The 18,661-nt window shown below is 38.5% G+C and overlaps 1 protein-coding gene across 1 annotated transcript; it reads left to right on the top strand.

Annotated features, from left to right (window-relative positions):
• Positions 1 to 2,257: 2,257 nt before the first annotated feature.
• Positions 2,258 to 17,296, top strand: LOC130920555 (pannexin-1-like). The gene is made up of 6 exons (XM_057843868.1): positions 2,258 to 2,585; positions 7,525 to 7,646; positions 7,845 to 8,050; positions 12,927 to 13,431; positions 13,501 to 13,651; positions 14,182 to 17,296. Exons 1-5 carry the CDS (start codon positions 2,405 to 2,407, stop codon positions 13,639 to 13,641), a joined length of 1,155 nt encoding a protein of 384 aa, XP_057699851.1. The 5' UTR covers positions 2,258 to 2,404; the 3' UTR covers positions 13,642 to 13,651; positions 14,182 to 17,296.
• The last annotated feature ends 1,365 nt before the right edge of the window (positions 17,297 to 18,661 follow it).

The raw sequence follows: 18,661 nt of genomic DNA, 5'->3' as shown, positions 1-18,661 counted from the left end.
TACTCTTTTATACTCGCTCAGTTCTTGAGGCATTCACAAATGTTTGGTGTATAACAAACCATATAAACCTGGGTATGATTCAGACTGGATGTTGACCAAAAAAAAAAAAAGTGATTAAATTTAGGTATTCGGTTAATTTTTACTGCATATCTGACGTATATGAAAAAGTTGGTTCAAGCACTTCATACCTATTTCAAAGTACAAGCTTCATTGAACACGATGTTTTATTTATTGAACGGCCCCGACGCAAAATGGCCCCGTGATATCCGTATTGGCTCATGGCGTACTCCTGGCATCTAGTTATACATAAATATATTTATTATTGATATTAAAAAAAAACTTGCTCTGCCGGAAAGCACTCACAGCTGTCTCAAACAACGTCGCTATTTTAAGACAGTACATCACAAACATCAGTCCAGCGGAGTCTGCGGCATACATACACTGTTGGCCAAAAGTATTGACACACCTGCAATTTTGTCATATAAAGCTCAATTTCTCCCAGAAAATGATTGCAATTACAAATGCTTTGGTAGGAATGTCTTCATTTGTTTTTCTTGCAATGAAAAACACAAAAGAGAATGAAAAAAAGAATAATAATCTTTATAATTTTACACAAAAATACTCCAAAAATGGGCCAGACAAAAATTTGTTGGTAGTCCACCGACTTCATGATGCCATGCACACGGTCAAGCAGTCCAGTGCCACAGGCAGCAAATCAACCCTACAACATCAGGCAACCTCCGCCATGTTTGACTTTGGGGACCGTATCCTTTTCGTTGAAGGCCTATCCCCCCCCCCCCCCCCCCCCCCATATACTCAGTGTCGATGCCTTTTCCCAAAAAGCACTACTTTTGTCTCATCTGCCCAGAGAACATACTTCGAAAACGTTTTTGGCTTTCTCAGGTAAGTTTGGCAAACTCCAGACTGGCTTTTTTATGTCTCTGGGTCAGAAGTGGGGTGTTCCTGGATATCCTACCATTGAGTCCCTTTTCATTCAGATGCCGACGGAAGTACGGGCTGACACTGTTGTACCCTTGGACTGCAGGACAGCCTGAACTTTTTGGATTTTAGTCGAGGTTCTTTATTCACCATCCGCACAATCCTTCGTTGAAATCTCTCGTCAATTTTTCTTTTCCGCTCAAATCTAGGGATGTTAGCCACAGTGCCATGGGCTTTACAATTATTGATGACACTGCGCACCGTAGACACAGGAAGATTCAGGACTTTGGAGATGGACTTGTAGCCTTGAGATTGCCCTCACAATGTTGCTTCTCAAGTCCTCAGACAGTTCTTTGGTCTTCTTCCTTTTCTCCATGCTCAATGTGGTACACACAAGCACACGTTGGTTGAGTCAACTTTAATCCATTTTACCTGGCTGCAAGTGTGATTTAGTTATAGCCACAGCCTGTTATGTGCCACAGGTGAGTAACAGGTGCTGTTAATTACACAAATTAGAGAAGCATCACATGATTTTTCAAAGGGTGCCAATACTTTTGAATGGCCCATTTTTGAAGTTTTGTGTAAAATGATAATGATTTTTTTCCCCATTCTTTTTTTTCATTGCAAACAAAATAAATGAAGATATTACTACCAAAGCATTTGTAATTGCAATCATTTTCTGTTAGAAATTGAGCATTATCTGACAGAATTGCTGGGGTGCCAATACTTTTGGCCAGCAGTGTACGTAACTGGTGTTTGGTTTATAACTATTACCGACTACTCTGCGCGCATCAGCCACCTAGCCTTATATATGTGATATCTATTGCATTATTTTTAAAAATATTTAATATCACCAACAAAACATTTTTGGTTGATTTATATTCTCTTTATATTAATGATATTGGGAATTAGTGATAAAGCTTTTTCAAACCATTATTTGCGACCCGTGCAAAATTGTACAATTCATGAACAATTATGATCACTGATCATTTACAGACGATGCTTGCACATATATTTTGCATATGTTCACTTCTAAAATGAGTTGTAACTACTGTAAAGACAACAACAAATAGTTCATTCTATGAAACTATTTTATTTTACTGCCACGCAATATTGGGGATAAATCACAGGTAATTTTATTTCCACGCAATATTGGGGATAAATCACAAGTAAATTCCAGAAAATGCAGTGAATAAATTGTATAAATTCTTTAAATCGAATTAGAAAATGAAATGTAGAATCAGTATGGTGGCCAGTAGCGCCCTCTATCGCCGGTGATCCGGGCGCGACAATAACGGGACAGCAGGTTAAATCCCTCATCTCGCCGGTGAATGGAGATGAATGAACAATAGCTGCTTCGAGTGCTTTGCTTCATTTTTTGAATTTGTCCACTTTTCAAACTAATATTTTTTGGAAATATAGTGACTTTAATTCATTCATTTATAAATCATCGTGTAAGCGCGCCATGGCGATAGCTCACGTCGCAACAGAATATGTTTTTTCGGACTTTTTGTTAAAGGATCCCACAGAAGCCAAGTACAAGGGAATGCGATTAGAGCTTGTCGCGGACAAAATAGTGACGTTTCTGGCCGTGGGACTACCTTTGTTTCTCATCTCACTCGCGTTTGCGCAGGAAGTGTCCGTGGGTAAGTATCCTCTGAAACAAAGGTTGTGTCTATTCGGATTAAAAATCCCGCGTTTGATTCTAAATTAACCATCATGATTTCTTTTGTAGCTTGTATGGAGAGATTTATTTCGGTTCAAAAATTGTGTATTTTTTCATAAAGGTTGGAATGAGATATTGAACTGTGACGTTGGGCTCCACCCTTTTATTTATAACACGCCCAGCCCCAGACAGTTGAACAACCACGTTGCGGCTCTCTGCTCCATGTCGAGTTGTCCTTACAAAATTAACCATCGGTTCTTTTCACAAATCCATATCAAAATCCGTCTGTCTGACCATAATCTCTTTAGGGCAATGCCCAATATGCATCAACAAAGTCAGCACTATAGGACATTATCAAACCAGCAGTAATGTAACTATACTGCTTTTCCAATTTACTGTATAATCAAGATATTGTGCCACCACACTTGCTACTTTGTCAATTGAAAGGTCTTGCTCATATTGCCTATTACATGGGAGTCTTGGTTCTTCAGTTTACCAAGACATTTTGATCTGAACTTTGTGAGTCTTCTTGACCTTGTGTTTGCGTTCATCCTTCTGAAAGCAAAGAGCGTAAAGGCACTGTTAAATGGGTTTAGTATGGGAAAAATTTAGACCTTGTCTGAATCCATAATTTTAATGGTCAGGAGATGCAACACTTTTTTCAATATTGTATTTTAGAGATTCAACACAACTCTATTTGGTTGGAACTCATGGCAATGTGATTCTGCACCATAAACTCAACAGAGTGCCATGGGGCGCTGTATGTAAAGCAGCACACTCTGAAAATTATGGCAACAGTTTGTCACATTTAGTGCCCAACGATGTTTGAAATATAGTGTGAATTTTTTGGACTCACTTTTCATTTTTGCACTTTTACGACAATATTTAGCAACCTAAATATTTAATTCTGAATATTAAGTGTTACAAATAAATGTTTATTCCACAACTAAATATTTAATTGAAATCATAAATTTAAATCTTAAAGCAACACTAGGTAACTTTTCAACCTTTGTAAAATATTTTCATAACATTTGTAATGATATGTCGACTGACAACTAGTTGAATGACACCTCTTTTATATCTTGAGGGGTTCTATATCGCTTTCACCACCACTAAGGCTACGTTCATACTACAGGTCTTAATGCACGAATCCGATTTTTTCGTCTTTTTCCGACTCGAGTGAGGCATTAACTTGACGGTCTGAACGTGACAAGTTGCATGGAACTGGACCATTTCAAATCCGATCTGGGTCACTTTCGTATGTGGTTCAAATCCGATCTGGGCCACATTTTTCCAGACTGTCGCGGCGGTCTGTACTGTCCAGTCTCTCAAATCGGAATTCATGCAGCAATTACGTCATCAAAAAGCGAGAGAGACACCATGGTAGCGGTGCACGGGTGCAGCTGTGCGTTATTAGCGCCTAGCTTGCCTTGAACACGGCTTTTTAGGAAGAGTCGGACTTGACAATAGTCATAAAAATATAAAAATGGGTTGAGGATAAGCCTGAGAATGGCATCTAGTTATACATAAATATATTTATTATTGATATTAAAAAAAAAACTTGCTCTGCCGGAAAGCACTCACAGCTGTCTCAAACAACGTCGCTATTTTAAGACAGTACATCACAAACATCAGGCCAGCGGAGTCTGCGGCATACATACACTGTTGGCCAAAAGTATTGACACACCTGCAATTTTGTCATATAAAGCTCAATTTCTCCCAGAAAATGATTGCAATTACAAATGCTTTGGTAGGAATGTCTTCATTTGTTTTTCTTGCAATGAAAAACACAAAAGAGAATGAAAAAAAGAATAATAATCTTTATCATTTTACACAAAAATACTCCAAAAATGGGCCAGACAAAAATTTGTTGGTAGTCCACCGACTTCATGATGCCATGCACACGGTCAAGCAGTCCAGTGCCACAGGCAGCAAATCAACCCTACAACATCAGGCAATCTCCGCCATGTTTGACTTTGGGGACCGTATCCTTTTCGTTGAAGGCCCCCCCCCCCCGTAAACTCAGTGTCGATGCCTTTTCCCAAAAAGCACTACTTTTGTCTCATCTGACCAGAGAACATACTTCCAAAACGTTTTTGGCTTTCTCAGGTAAGTTTGGCAAACTCCAGACTGGCTTTTTTATGTCTCTGGGTCAGAAGTGGGGTGTTCCTGGATATCCTACCATTGAGTCCCTTTTCATTCAGATGCCGACGGAAGTACGGGCTGACACTGTTGTACCGTTGGACTGCAGGACAGCCTGAACTTTTTGGATTTTAGTCGAGGTTCTTTATTCACCATCCGCACAATCCTTCGTTGAAATCTCTCGTCAATTTTTCTTGAAAAGAATGATCGGTTTTCTGTCTGCTCCATATAAGCAATATTTCAACATTGCTTACACGGCCGAGAGTCGGGGCAAACTGCCACAACTGGAGTCATTACCTTATTACCATTCATCCTTCACACAGCCCCTGGAAACAGAAATGTTGTTTAATCCTTCAGAAGGCGACTGGGAGATTAATTTTTGATTGATAGATGATTTTATGACACAGTGCGGGTGTGCGCTGGTCCTCATGGGAAACCCAATCTTCCTTAAGGCAAAACAATACTAATTTTGTCCACCGGCATTGCTAAAATTGACCAAAACTGAAAAGTTACATAGTATTGCTTAAAATGTATATCAGAAATATTAAATCTAAATAATATATGTATTTAAATCTTAAATATAAATCTGAAGTATTAAATTTGAATGTATATATTTATATAGAAATGTAAATCTCAGCTCTAAATCTAAATTCTACATTTTGAATAGGTTAAAACTAAATATTTAGCTAATATGCAAATTTTAATTTTCAGCATGTGCTGCTTTACCAAGGCGCTCTATAGATTGCCATACCAGCATCACAGTGTTGTCTAACTATTAAATGTTCTTCTATTTTTGTTTTCATATGTTTGAGACTGCAATGCAATTAAATTCTATGTTGCAAAAAAAAAAAAAAGATCTCAGCAGTTACAGTAGCTACTTTGATTTAGCCATCCAACCATCCATCTTCTATATTGCTTTCCTGTTCAGGGTTGTGGGGGAGCTTGAATCTATAGCGGATGATTTGAGGTTGGGCCTGGACTTACGATCTGTCAATCACAGGGTTTATAGTAGACGGTATGGAGAAATTCGAGGGTTCAGACTGACATGTTAATACCAGTTGACTGTTTAAAGTGGTTCATTGAAGTAAGAATGCATGTTTTTTGTTGTTGTTGTTGTTGTTGTTTGTCGTCATCTATAGTTCTCTCTGACTTCTTCTAAACAAAAATGCATTTTTTGTTGTCCATATGAATCACTTTATTCGTGTGAAATCCCTCCATTCTAGAGTTTTGTCTCTATATCTGTATGCTAACAAAGCAGAACACAAATCACTAAAGAGAGCTAGAACAATAATACAAAAATCCTGCCTTTACAAAGACAACAATGCTAAGTTTTAATTGACAGTATAAAAGAGGTATTCATTTAACATGTCTAATGTTATGTAAGGTTTGACTTGTATTGAATTTTAATGTGTTATGCAGCAAGCTTAACAAAAAAAAAAAAAAAAAAGAACTTATGGTAGTCCATTTTGATACCATTGCCTAATGCAGTGCTTCTCAATTATTTTCTGTTACGCCCCCCCAAGGAAGACGTAAATGTTTCGCGCCCCCCCCAAACTCTCTGCCGCCACTGTAAATAGTATCATTTGTCTATAAAATTACTATTATAAATACGCATCTGCCTAACATTGCGTCCTTTTTTTTCCTAATAAAGAAAAAAAGTAACATAGATCAACTTATAATAAAGTATAACTTTATTAACATTGTTTTGTCTGTAACAGAGAAGACTTGAGGCGCATTAATTTGCCTTAATTAAAAAAAAAAAAAAAATCCAAACTGTTAAAAACACTCAAGGTACATTTTTGACCATTTGATACAGAAAAATAAAATGTAATAAAATCAGTAAATAATAACCAATTAAAATTGATTAGAAACATTCACTCATGAGGACAATATGCCAAAAAATTTGACCGAAAAAACAAAACTGAATAAAAGAAAAAAAGTGTCCTTGGACAGAAGGACAGTTTTTATTTTTGCTGCTCACAGTATTTACTTCCTTGTGGTTTGGAGTTATTTTGCAATGAGCATGCTAACAATGCTCACTGGTTTAATGATATAACACTGACAAAGCAGGACGATTGTTGGAAAATTTTCGGCACGTTTTCGCTGAAAAACAAGCGGCTTATCAATGAGATTGGGGTCTAATGTCTTTAAGTGGCGTCTTAATTGATTTGGCTTCTGGCTGTCCGCTATAATTATTTTTAGACACAGTAAACAGTGGTCTTTCCTCAACACCCACTGTATTAAAAGTCAAAGCTAAAAGGCAAACGGCACGAAAAAAGCGCATTCTTGGCGGCAGAGGTAGAACCGTAGGCGAGGGCGGTCGTCGTGACGATCCCAAGCCGAAAATGGCACTTCTCAGGCGGCGAAGTGAGAACCGGACAAGACAGTGGGTCGCTGCGTGAGTGAGTCCGGTCGGAAAACGGCTTTCGAAAACGGCGGCGGCGCATTGCTCCTCATATCTGTTTTCTGTTTGCTGAGTGCTCTTCTTTAATTCAAAAATACTGCGCGCACTCTGAAACTGAGATTGCCACTGCCACACAGTGAGTGGTTGTGCAAGTACACTTTATTCCAGTACGGCAAAAAAAAAAAAAAAAAAAAAAATGCATGTTCCCCGAGGTCACATGCGCCCCCCCAGGGGGGCGCGCCCCACTATTTGAGAAGTACTGGCCTAATGCAACCACAATGCATCTATCTGTAAACCTCCTAATATCATTTGCATGAGTAATTGAAAAATTGTTAACAGATTAATTAAATAGCCTTATTCTATGCTCCTTCAGGTACACAAATCAGCTGTTTTGCCCCTACTAACTTCTCATGGAGACAAGCAGCATATGTAGACTCCTTTTGCTGGGCAGCAGTACAACAACAAGCTGACAGTTCACCACTATGGCTTCACAAGGTAATGCACCTTTTGTTTAGACAAATTAATTTGCAGGAGGAATAATCTTTGGTGCACCTTGAAGATAATTTGTTGTTTCAATAGTTTATGATTGATTACCTGTATATACAGTATGTCATGTTAAATGCAGATTTCTTTTCCATCGCCTACCCTATGAAAGGAAAATGATCATGGATATTTTTTCTCTCTTTTATGTAGTTCTTCCCATATATTCTGTTGTCACTGGCTATCCTTGTGTACATTCCTGCCCTTTTCTGGCGCTTCACTGCAGCCCCACATCTTTCATCGGACCTCAAATTCATAATGGAGGAGCTTGACCGCTTTTATAATCGTGCCATCAAACTTGCAAAAAATCTGGCATCTTTGGATGCTCAAGATAAGGATGTTTCACCGGACGCACAAAGGTAAACAAGCCTTTAAACAAGTCTTTATGTTGAAATATTTTGGTAACAAAAGATTTATTTGCATGAGATTTTTTTTTACCTTCACTAAAAACCCTTGTATAGAAAGGGGTAACACTGAGAGACAAATGTACTGAAGCGATTCACTTTTTAAAATTTCAATGCAATGGTTAATGTTTTATCTAATTTAATCCATTATATTGAACAGTTACTGTTGAAATTTGACACAAAGCCACAATGTATTTTCATTTGAGTTACATGATGCTTACACAATAGGGTGGTTATGATTAGATAATTAAATAAGTCCTGTTAGGTTCTTCCCGTATAAAGCACTGCATTTTCTTTGAAATGCTAAAACAGATTACTTATACCCCTTTCCCACTGAAACTAGTGGGTCAACGCGCGTTTTTCCAAGCCGATGCATCCCACTAGCAATTGGCATTTGGCACCTTTCCCATTGACGAAAAAAGCCGTGTCTTTTTTTTTTCACCCGTCTAACCCCCACCCCTCCTCAGCCGTGCGTAAGGTGCGTGACGTCACCACGCTAAGATGCGCTTCGACAAGTGCGACCGAATTCATTCAGTTCAAGGAAGTTAACAATGCAAAGCAACATGGAAGCCTCCTTTCCGTTTGTGTTCTCTGTTTTCATGCTTTTTTACTGCCCGCAAAATGGTCGAAATGCAGCAAAGGATCAACACTTTGCTTGTTCTGAGGCAACGTAGGCGACGTAAATTTTGGTTTGAAATTGAAAGGAGTCGTTTACGTCACAGAAGGAGGAGAAGAGCCTTTGTTTCATCTGTTATGGCTATTGCTAACGCTTCTACACCGACTGTTCGCCGTATGTGGATCCGGGCTAGAGCACATGTTTTTTGTTTTTTGTTATGACGCATCACGTACTAGCCTACGTCACCACGTAGAGTAGGGTGTCGACTGTTGACCCGGGGTTTTGCTTTCACACTGCATGGCGATCAGAGCTGAGGTGATTTTAACGCGGTCGCTTGGCGGGTTGATTGACACGGGTCAAGGCGGGTCGCTGCACCTTTCCCACTGCCACCAAAAGCCGATTGGTAGCGGGTTGACACGGGTTTTTTGGCCAGTGGGAAAGGGGTATTTCTGAACTCAAAATACACATTTTGAGATTATTTTTTCATGGACTCTAATTGCCCCTTTTTTCGAGCTAAAATTTACCGGTAGTTCAATATAAGTTGTGTGCATGTTTTACCCGTATTTGCGATTAACCTACTAAGAATTTATGTAAATCTTTCTCTGGTTTAACAAATTTATTCATTATTTGTACCACTTATCTTCACGAGGGGCGCATGAGGTGCTGAAGCCTATCCCAGCTGACTAGAAGCAGAAGAGCAAGTTGTGTGCCTGTTGCAGGGCCTGACATATATACATTTGATTTATTTATTCTAGTATCACTGGTTTTATTTATTAATCTATTTAATCTGCAGTAAATAGAAGTGGGTAGAGTAGCCAAAAATTTTACTCATGTAAGAATAAAAGAAGTCATGCAAAAAATGTACTCAAGTACAAGAAAAAAAAAAGTATCCAGTAAAAAGAATACTCAAGTAATGAGTAACATTTTGAGTAACTAATAATAATAATAATAATAATGCATTTTATTTATAACACACTTTACATTTGAAAAACAAATGTCAAAGTGCACATTGCCAAAAACAGAAAAATAATAATAAATAAAATGAAAAAGACTAAGAATAAAAGAGTAAAAGCAAAACAGACACAAGCACAGATAAAATCAGATACCAATCAGATAGAAGTAAGACAGTCAAATAAAATTAGCTAGAATATGCTTTTTTAAAAAGGTTAGTTTTTAGTCCTTTTTTTAAATGCATCCACCGTCTGCGGGGCTCTGAGGTGGTCTGGGAGGGCGTTCCACAGACGGGGAGCAGCAACTGTAAAGGCCCTGTCGCCCATAGTCTTGAGCCGAGTCCTGGGCGGGAGTAGACGGTGCTGTTGGCCTGACCGGGTTCTGGCTGAAGTATGTGATGTGAGGAGTTCGGTGAGGTAGGTGGGAGCTAAACCGTGTAGAAAGTGATAGGTGTGAAGGAGGATTTTGAATTCAATACGGAGGTGAACAGGGAGCCAGTGTAGGGTGCGGAGGATGGGGGTGATGTGCTCATGTTTATGCACCCTCATCAGGACCCTGGCAGCGCTGTTTTGGACATACTGAAGCCTTTGCAGGCTCTTGCCAGGGATCCCGATGAGGAGTGCATTGCAATAGTCCAACCTGGAGGAGATAAAGGCATGGACGAATCTCTCGGCAGCAGGACGGGAGAGAGACGGCCGGAGTTTGGCAATATTGCGGAGGTGAAAGAAGGAGGTTTTGCAAATGTAATTGATGTGATTGTTAAAGCTAAGATGGGGGTCAAACCTGACTCCCAAATTAGTCACAGAAGGGGAGAGGAAAAATTTGTGGCCGAAAAAGGAGACTGAGGAAATGGGGGCGGAACGGAGGTGGTGAGGGGTACCAATGTGAATAGCTTCTGTTTTGGAGCTGTTCAGCTGCAGGAAGTTTTCACTCATCCAAGCCTTTATCTCCTCCAGGCAGGAGTCAAGTTGAGAAACAGAGGAGGAGGGGGTGGAGGACAGAGTGACCTTGAAATATAGTTGTGTGTCGTCAGCATAGCAATGGAATTGTATTCCATGCCTGCTGACGACACGAACGAGGGGTAGTAAGTAAATGGTGAAGAGGGTTGGACCGAGCACAGAGCCCTGGGGGACTCCGCAGATGACAGTGTTAGGGCGGGATTTAGCATCCCCCAGGGCAACAAACTCGGTCCTTCCCGTGAGGTATGAGTTAAACCAGTGTAGGGCAGCGCCAGAGATACCTATATCGTGTTGGAGGCGGTGAAGGAGGATGTGATGATCAACAGTATGAAATGCAGCAGAGAGGTCGAGAAGGATAAGGAGGGATGTAGAACCGGAGTAACTGCTTATTTTTGTCAGATTATTTTTCTTAAACAATGGTATTTTTTTTCTCTCAGCACAAACATATTTATATGAACAGCTGTTATAATGATACTGTACAGTACAATAATCCATTACATAACCACATTGAGCCAAAGGGAAAAAAATCATTATATTAAAGAGAGAGAGAAAAAAAGTAATGAAGCATTATTCGTCCAAAGGACATGTGTGCCCTGCCCTCTAGTGGTGAAAATAGTTCCTAGTTTGAATACTGAATACTGTAGTTCCTTCATAGTTACTACTATGAAATTAAAAGGATCATATCACCGGTTTTCCGTAGTCAATCGATGCCAAATAAAAACTAGGAGAGAGTTTTAAATCTGCTCTTTCGATTCATGTTGGGGGGCAGTGCTCTATATCAAATACTTCGTTTGTTACGGTGCTTTTAAGCAGCGTGATTGAACAGTCTTGCATAATCATAGAACGGCAAGCTTATGTCTGATTGGTGTAATGGAGTAATGTGATTATTGTTGCGACGTCTCATTGGTGAAATTAGTAGCGCTACTCTCGGCAATTGCATCGCTAGCATAAAAAAAAATGTTAATCTAATTTGTAGAATAAAGAGGAAAAATGGAACGACTCTTGTTTAGCCCAAAGTATCGGAGTAAGAGTAGTGTTTTTCTTTACAGATCTACTCAAATAAAAGTAAAAAGTATGGCTTAATAAAACTACTCTTAGAAGTACATTTTTCTCAAAAAGTTACTCAAGTAATTGTAATTGAGTATGTGTAACGCGTTACTACCCACCTCTGGCAGCCTGGCCACCTCTGGTTGCCTGGCCAACTACAGATTGTTAAAGCAATTTCAAATCTACTTCATATTACAGTATGTCTGAGACCAGTTGTTTCCCCACTACTCAGGTAGTAGGCCCTTGGACAAATACAATTGCCAGTAATCATTCTACAATTTAGGTGGTTCTTCTTATCCACCCAACCTTAGGCACAAGGCCAGATCATTACAAGTGCTGCTTGTAGGTGTGCAATCCTTACATAATCAAACACCAGTCTCTCACCATTGAAGGCTGTTGATCACTTAAAAGAATACAGACCTTGGCTGTAACCTCCAGTCTTGCAGAAGACCAAACCTCGTGTCGCAAAACTAGCAAAGCTTTCAGCAAAGGCTTCCCTCAAGAGTCCAATAGTCCCCTGTGCATGGTTCAGGTCCAAACTTGTCAGTAAGGGAGATGTTCTGCTCAAACTCCAATGGCCAAGTTGTTACAGAGAATTTGTGAAACTTTTAATAGATACGAGACAGGATAATCACTTTGGCGGGAAAGACTGACCCAATTTAGTAAACAAAACCTGCTTTCAAGGAGGCTAGTGTTGGCTTCTAGGGAGTGCCAAATCATAATTCTTAGGAAAAGTCCTACACAAGCACGAACAGTTATCTTTTGCATTGACACTACCGGCGCCCTCCAAACATCATGTTTTGTCTGTTAGAAGATAAAACATTATCAAAAATGAGACAGCAGCACCAAGACCTTTTTTTTCTTTACAGTAAGGCAAAAATGAATATGTTATGACAAACAGAATACATTTTATAAGAACAGCTATATTTTTCTGACAATATGTAATATATTTTTTTATAGTATTACTTTCTTATATTGTTATATTATTATTGTACAGTATAGTTACTGTTTCCTCACGTGGAGTGGAAAGGCTTGACTGATTATTGCTTCATTGACCTAAAAGTAACATTTTGAAGTGAGAATACAAATTATTTTTGCAAATGATGGCTATAAAAACAATTAGGATAAATACTTGTGAGAAAAATGTTGATTGTGAATTCACTAAAAACACTAAATGCTGCATGTATTTCATTTCTTTCTTTTTATACTGGTAAAGAAGAGGATGCATTTTCAAATGACATACTTCTGTCCTCTGCAGCAGTGCTCTGGAGCTGACTGAGAGTTGCTTCAAATACCCTTTAGTTGAGCAGTATCTAAAGACCAAGCGTTTCTCTCACCGCCTTGTCATCATGTACTTGGCATGCCGGGGATTGACTCTACTCGTCCTGCTCCTTGCCTGCCTTTACCTGGGATACTACATCCAACTGGCCTCCCTTACCGATGAGTTTTCGTGTGACCTGCGCACAGGGGTGTTGACCAACGACAGCAGAGTACCCTCAGCCGTCCAGTGTAAACTCGTGGCAGTGGGGGTCTTCCGGTTGCTCAGCTATATCAACCTTGGGGTTTATGTGCTGCTCATTCCACTGGTGGTGTACGCCGCTGTCGGACCTGCGCGACAAAGTTCCAACTTCCTTCGGCCTTATGAGATGCTGCCAGGCTTTGGTGGTTTGGGCGTCATTACACCCTTCTACAATGACCTCAGCATCTACCTGCTGTTTTTGCAGGAGAACCTAAGTGAACTGAAGTCCTTCAAATGCCTGCAGGTTGGTCAATTTTGAATAACAATAAAAACAGAGAAGAATGTTGGAACTCATTTCACATCTTATTGACAGGTGCTTGAGTTATTGCATGAAGCTAGTGATGAAGGGTTTGATGCCATGTGCTTACTGCGAACTCTGGGCCAGGTCAAGACAGATGTGTTGGATTGTAAGAAAACATGTCCACGAAGTAAATCAAAAGAAGTTACATCGTGATTCCACTGAGGTACAGACGTACGTCTCCTGAATAAAAGCACAATATGCATTCACATCCTCAAGGTACAGGTATGGATGGATGGATGGATGGATGGATGGATGGATGGATGGATGGATGGATGGATGGATGGAAGGTGCAATTTGTAGTTAATACAATATATTGCATAATACTCCTAGCTGTTTGTTTACACCTATGAGAAGTTGTTCTTTCAATCTGAAATATATTTATTTAAAAAAAATAAAAATATATATACTGGACTGTCTCAGGAAATTAGAATACACAATATTCTAATTTCCTGACTGTCTCAGGAACCCAATTTAATCCTGACTGTCTCAGGAAATTAGAATATTGTGTATTCTAATTTCCTGAGACAGTCCTGTATATATACACAGGACTGTCTCAAAAAATTAGAATATTGTGTATTCTAATTTCCTGAGACAGTCCAGTATATATATATATATATATTTTCACGCTACGTACTGTGTGTGTTTGGTGGTTTTGCTGTTAATACATGTTGTCGGTTTTGTATTTTCTTATAGCTCTTTCTACCTCCTTGACCAAGAACTGCTGCGACCAAACACTGACCTGCCTTCGACTGATTGTTTGGAATGTAATGCATTTAAAATAGTACATACAGGCTATTTTCATTTGTTAGATGTCACTTGAATTTAATCTGCTACATTCACATAACATTCTTTTTCAATAACTGCTCCTAATCCATGATGAAAAAGCAAGCACTATTCGCAGTACGATTATAACAGTCTGTCTCCAGTGCACGATTGCCTAGTGGTTAGCATGACTGTCTCACATTTATGAGGTTCATGGGTTTGAATCTTAGCCCTAGCCTTCCTCTCATGTTGAAATGCATATCCTCAGTGTTGGGAAGGTTGAAGTAAAAAGAAAAGTTAAACCTTCTACACCAAATAGTTCAGAGTTCATTTCACAAATTGAAAATTTTAGACTATGTTCAATGTTGCAAAAATGAACAGGTTCATAGTTCCTTCTTACCTCCAAGAATTGCTGTGAACTACATTAGGTTGACATTTTTTTTTTCAATCAAAATCTCTTTATTTTTCGCAATAGTAGTGCATGGATTTCCAGTAAAAAAAAAAAAGACATGAGATGAAAAATGGGACTGAAATCCAACACACACACAGATAAATGAAAAAAACAACAACAACAAAAACCAAAAGAATTACAAACAAACAAAAAAAAACCCATAAAATTAATCCCCCGTCACTGCCAGTGAACTTCATGGCCATTGAACATTGAGTTTTAGTAATGGTTTTAGATCATAAGAGTCAATACCATAAACAAAAGAGATGCCAAATTGTGGAATGCCAAGGGCTTAAGAGGACTGACATATGTTTAAAAAAGGTCCCCAGGCACGTAGGAATCTCCCATTAGAATAATAGAGAGAATATCTGATCTTTTCAATTTTCAAACATGTCGTTAAGGTCGTCAGCCACCTGAGGAAGACAGACCTACAAGATGTGAACTCTGTGGACCACTTTGAATTGTATTAAATTATGACGAGCACACAGAGATGAGGAATTGACTTGTTTTTAGACGGATAACCATGTTTCCTCAGAGAAGGGGGTACCAAGGTCCCCCTCCCATTCAGCCCTGATTCTATCCATAGATGCAGTCTTCAGGGCAAACATCATGCTGCAAAACACAGAGACGGGCCTCCTCTGTTTTGGATTTGAGGAAAGAACTATGTCAACAATAGTCCTGTTAGAGCTTAGCGTGGTGGGCAAGTTAGAAAGTATAAAATGTCGAATTTGTAGATAACGGAAGAAATTTGCCTGTGGAAGTGCAAAATTGTTACGTAATTTTTGAAATGATGCCAAATTGTTATCAATAAATAAATCTTTGATTGATAAATCTATTCCCCTCAGACTCCACTCTTTAAAGGTGGGGCCATTGATTGAAGATTTGAAAAAATGATTACGTAATATTGGGCTTGATGGTGAGAAGTCATGTAAAATGAAAAACTTTCAGAACTGAGACCAGATCCTGAGTGTTTAACCACTGGATTCTTTAAAGATCTGGTTGAGAGTGGAAGAGAGGAGCCAATCAATGCAGCCAGGGATACATCGTCCTCTGACCTTAACTCCATTGCCACCCAGTCAGAAGGATCTGAGCGATTATGGAAGTGAGACCAGAATGTGAGACATCGAAGGTTGGCCGCCCAATAATAAAAATGGAAATTAGGCAAAGCCAGACAAGGCTGACATTTTTTATGAATATATTATTTCCTGTGTCATTGTATAGAGTAACATAACTTTTTTAAAAACTTTGGTGCGGTATTGAAATGTAATCTTGAGTGTAATATTTAGACAACAAAATGACAACGAGCAACAAACTATCGTGTGAGTGTGCTGTGCATGCTAACTCCTAACCTAGAGGCAATGCATGCACCAATAAGTCCTGCGTTTATGACAAGAGTAACATTGCATATAAACTCAACATCCCACAATGCACTGAGTGTGAAGAATGGACCAATCAGAGGTTGGTTGGAACACCTAAAACTAGTAAAATAAACAAAAATACACAGAAACAGAGACCATACTTCAGATGGAAATGAATTTATGATAGAATAACTAAAAATACCTGAGCATCCCCATCCCTTACCTAGGTCATAACTGCATAGAATTATTAAAATAGGAAATGAGCACTTGTGACTGTATATTTTGAGAGGATTCCTGACATGTTGATTGAGCATCATTTACAAATATGATCTTTGAACACTCTGTGATATTCATGTCATGGTAATAGAACTTTAAGGTGGTAAAGGAGGTAGGCTATTTAAGGAACATTTAACGTGAAATGTGAATTTTATACTTAGTGAAATATTTTTGCCTTTTACATTGGAAACGCTTTACATGACTTTCGACTCATTTTCCTGTGGTAGGTCTTATAGGAACTAGTTCATAAAGTTTTATTTCCCGTTAAAATCATTCAGGTATAACGATGCATATCACCATATGAATACTGGATTAATTAGGTCGAGTTTTTTTATTTTATTTTTTTAAATATAAATTTATGTTTTGACATTGTAATAACTCAACTGCCGTACAACACAGAATCGGTCTTCAAGTGTCTGTTATGTATTCAGCATTGTTTCTTCTAGATGTGAACAATGGTGAAGTTGAGATATAATTTGTAGAAATAAATAGAAAGTTAATATTTTTCTCAAATAGCACTTATTACTTTTCTGAGGTGTATAGTAAAATGCCTTCATAACACTTGTGTATTCAGACAATGCTTCTGTAACTAACTTTATAGTAAATTCTTGTGTATTAATATTCTAGCTGAGAGCCTATTTAATTACTTGCCTTAAGTAATGTTTGTGGCTTCAATGAATTCATAACTCTCAACTATAGGAGTGTATTCAGTCATAAGAGACATAAATGGAGCATTAATAGTCAACTGATATTTTAACCCCTGCACTTACTATTTAAACTTGATGGAAAGTTAAAATTATGTTTTTCGTAAAATTCCACAAAAAATGTACATGTTAAAGTACCCAATACAGTAATGGGACTATGGAAATGACATCAATGTAATTGTATTGTACACTCAATTAAAATGTTTTTCACTATATTGCTGTTTTCTTGATAAAGCCTCCCACACATTTATTTAATTCCATGAAGCTTGGTTTCAGTCCGGCACACTAGTTATACTATAGCCCACATATTTGATCTTAAGAATTATCTTTTTGTGGTGCGTTTAGGTCAGCTATTCCTTCCCAGTAAGGCTAGGAACATTTGGGTCCTAAAAAATGTTGTTCTGATATTCTGGTTAATTCTTTAAATCTTCTAAGGCCCTAATTAAACGCATTGGCTTCCATTGACGGCGATAGACAGCTAATATAATTAATGGAGGGGCTGGAAGCGATCAAACGATCAATGTCAACCATCCCAGTCAAAATGTATCTATCGCCGTCAATTGCAGTGAACATGATCACTCAATGTCAGCCATCACAGTTCAATTGAATTTGATGTCTACCACTGTCAATGGTAGTGAATGAAGTAATTTCAAAGCTTTTTTTAAATTTATATTTTAATTATAGTAACCAAAATGACAGTAAGCTTTATATTTAACACAATTCTTTGTCGTTTTTCGACATCCACAAATCAATATCAGCCCCCAGATTTGTTCCTCTACAATTAAAACTCAGCCCAAGGGCGTAGGTTTGCATAGGGATGGTAGGGACGTAACACAACAATATTTTCAGGATGTTCAAACTGTTGCCACCAACTTCTAAGCAACCTTATTTTATGATTTGCATTATGCAGTATAATGACTTCAGTTCTGTAGGTAATTTAGATTGTCTTCCCATATGTCGTAAGGACAGAATTGACCCTACAATTATTGAGTGAATTTCAGTACTTTAATTATGTTCAAACTTACATTGACCCCTTTTCATTTGCTGAATGTGCCAGTTCATTTCCCCCCTCAAACGCACGTTTGATTGGCTGATGACTTGACCCCCCCCCCCCCCCCCACACACACACACCCATTCACCCACAAAACAGAAATACAACATGCCGCCTCCTACGCCCACCTTTAAAGACAAGGGATATTAGAAGTTTTTTTCCCCTGTCAGCAGCAGCCACTGTAAACGTCAATGTTGTGTAGGTGGGGAACACACCACTAATTTTGCTACTGAAAGTCCGACCTGCATCAGAGTTAGCACAACATTAAACTGTTAGAAATGTAGTGAACCAAGTTTTACCCCCTTCTCTCCAGTTTTCATCTTTATTTTATTTATGTGGACTTAAAGCAGCCCAAAGGAGCTTTCATTTTTTTGTTGAGTTTGGCTGGTCTTGTGGACAAAAGCAGTACTGTTTTACCTGAAGAATTCCTCCATTTTTATTTAGTTTAGTTATTCTCTTACTAAGAGGTTTTTTTTATTTTTATTTTTTGGTTATATTTAATTTATTTAGACACACACGTTTGATTGATGTTAAGACAAATGTTTTTTTTTGTTGTTGTTGTTTTTTTGCATAC

This window comes from Corythoichthys intestinalis, chromosome 8 (assembly GCF_030265065.1).
Source record: "Corythoichthys intestinalis isolate RoL2023-P3 chromosome 8, ASM3026506v1, whole genome shotgun sequence".
Lineage (NCBI taxonomy): Eukaryota > Metazoa > Chordata > Actinopteri > Syngnathiformes > Syngnathidae > Corythoichthys > Corythoichthys intestinalis.
This window is presented reverse-complemented; position numbering and strand designations above follow the sequence as displayed.

Bases quoted from the DNA above. Each gene is read 5' to 3' on its own strand.
- LOC130920555 (XM_057843868.1), top strand. From the start codon at position 2,405: ATGGCGATAGCTCACGTCGCAACAGAATATGTTTTTTCGGACTTTTTG. The intron at 2,586-7,524 runs GTAAGTATCCTC...ATGCTCCTTCAG, and splicing joins TGCGCAGGAAGTGTCCGTGG to GTACACAAATCAGCTGTTTT. The intron at 13,432-13,500 runs GTTGGTCAATTT...TCTTATTGACAG, and splicing joins AGTCCTTCAAATGCCTGCAG to GTGCTTGAGTTATTGCATGA.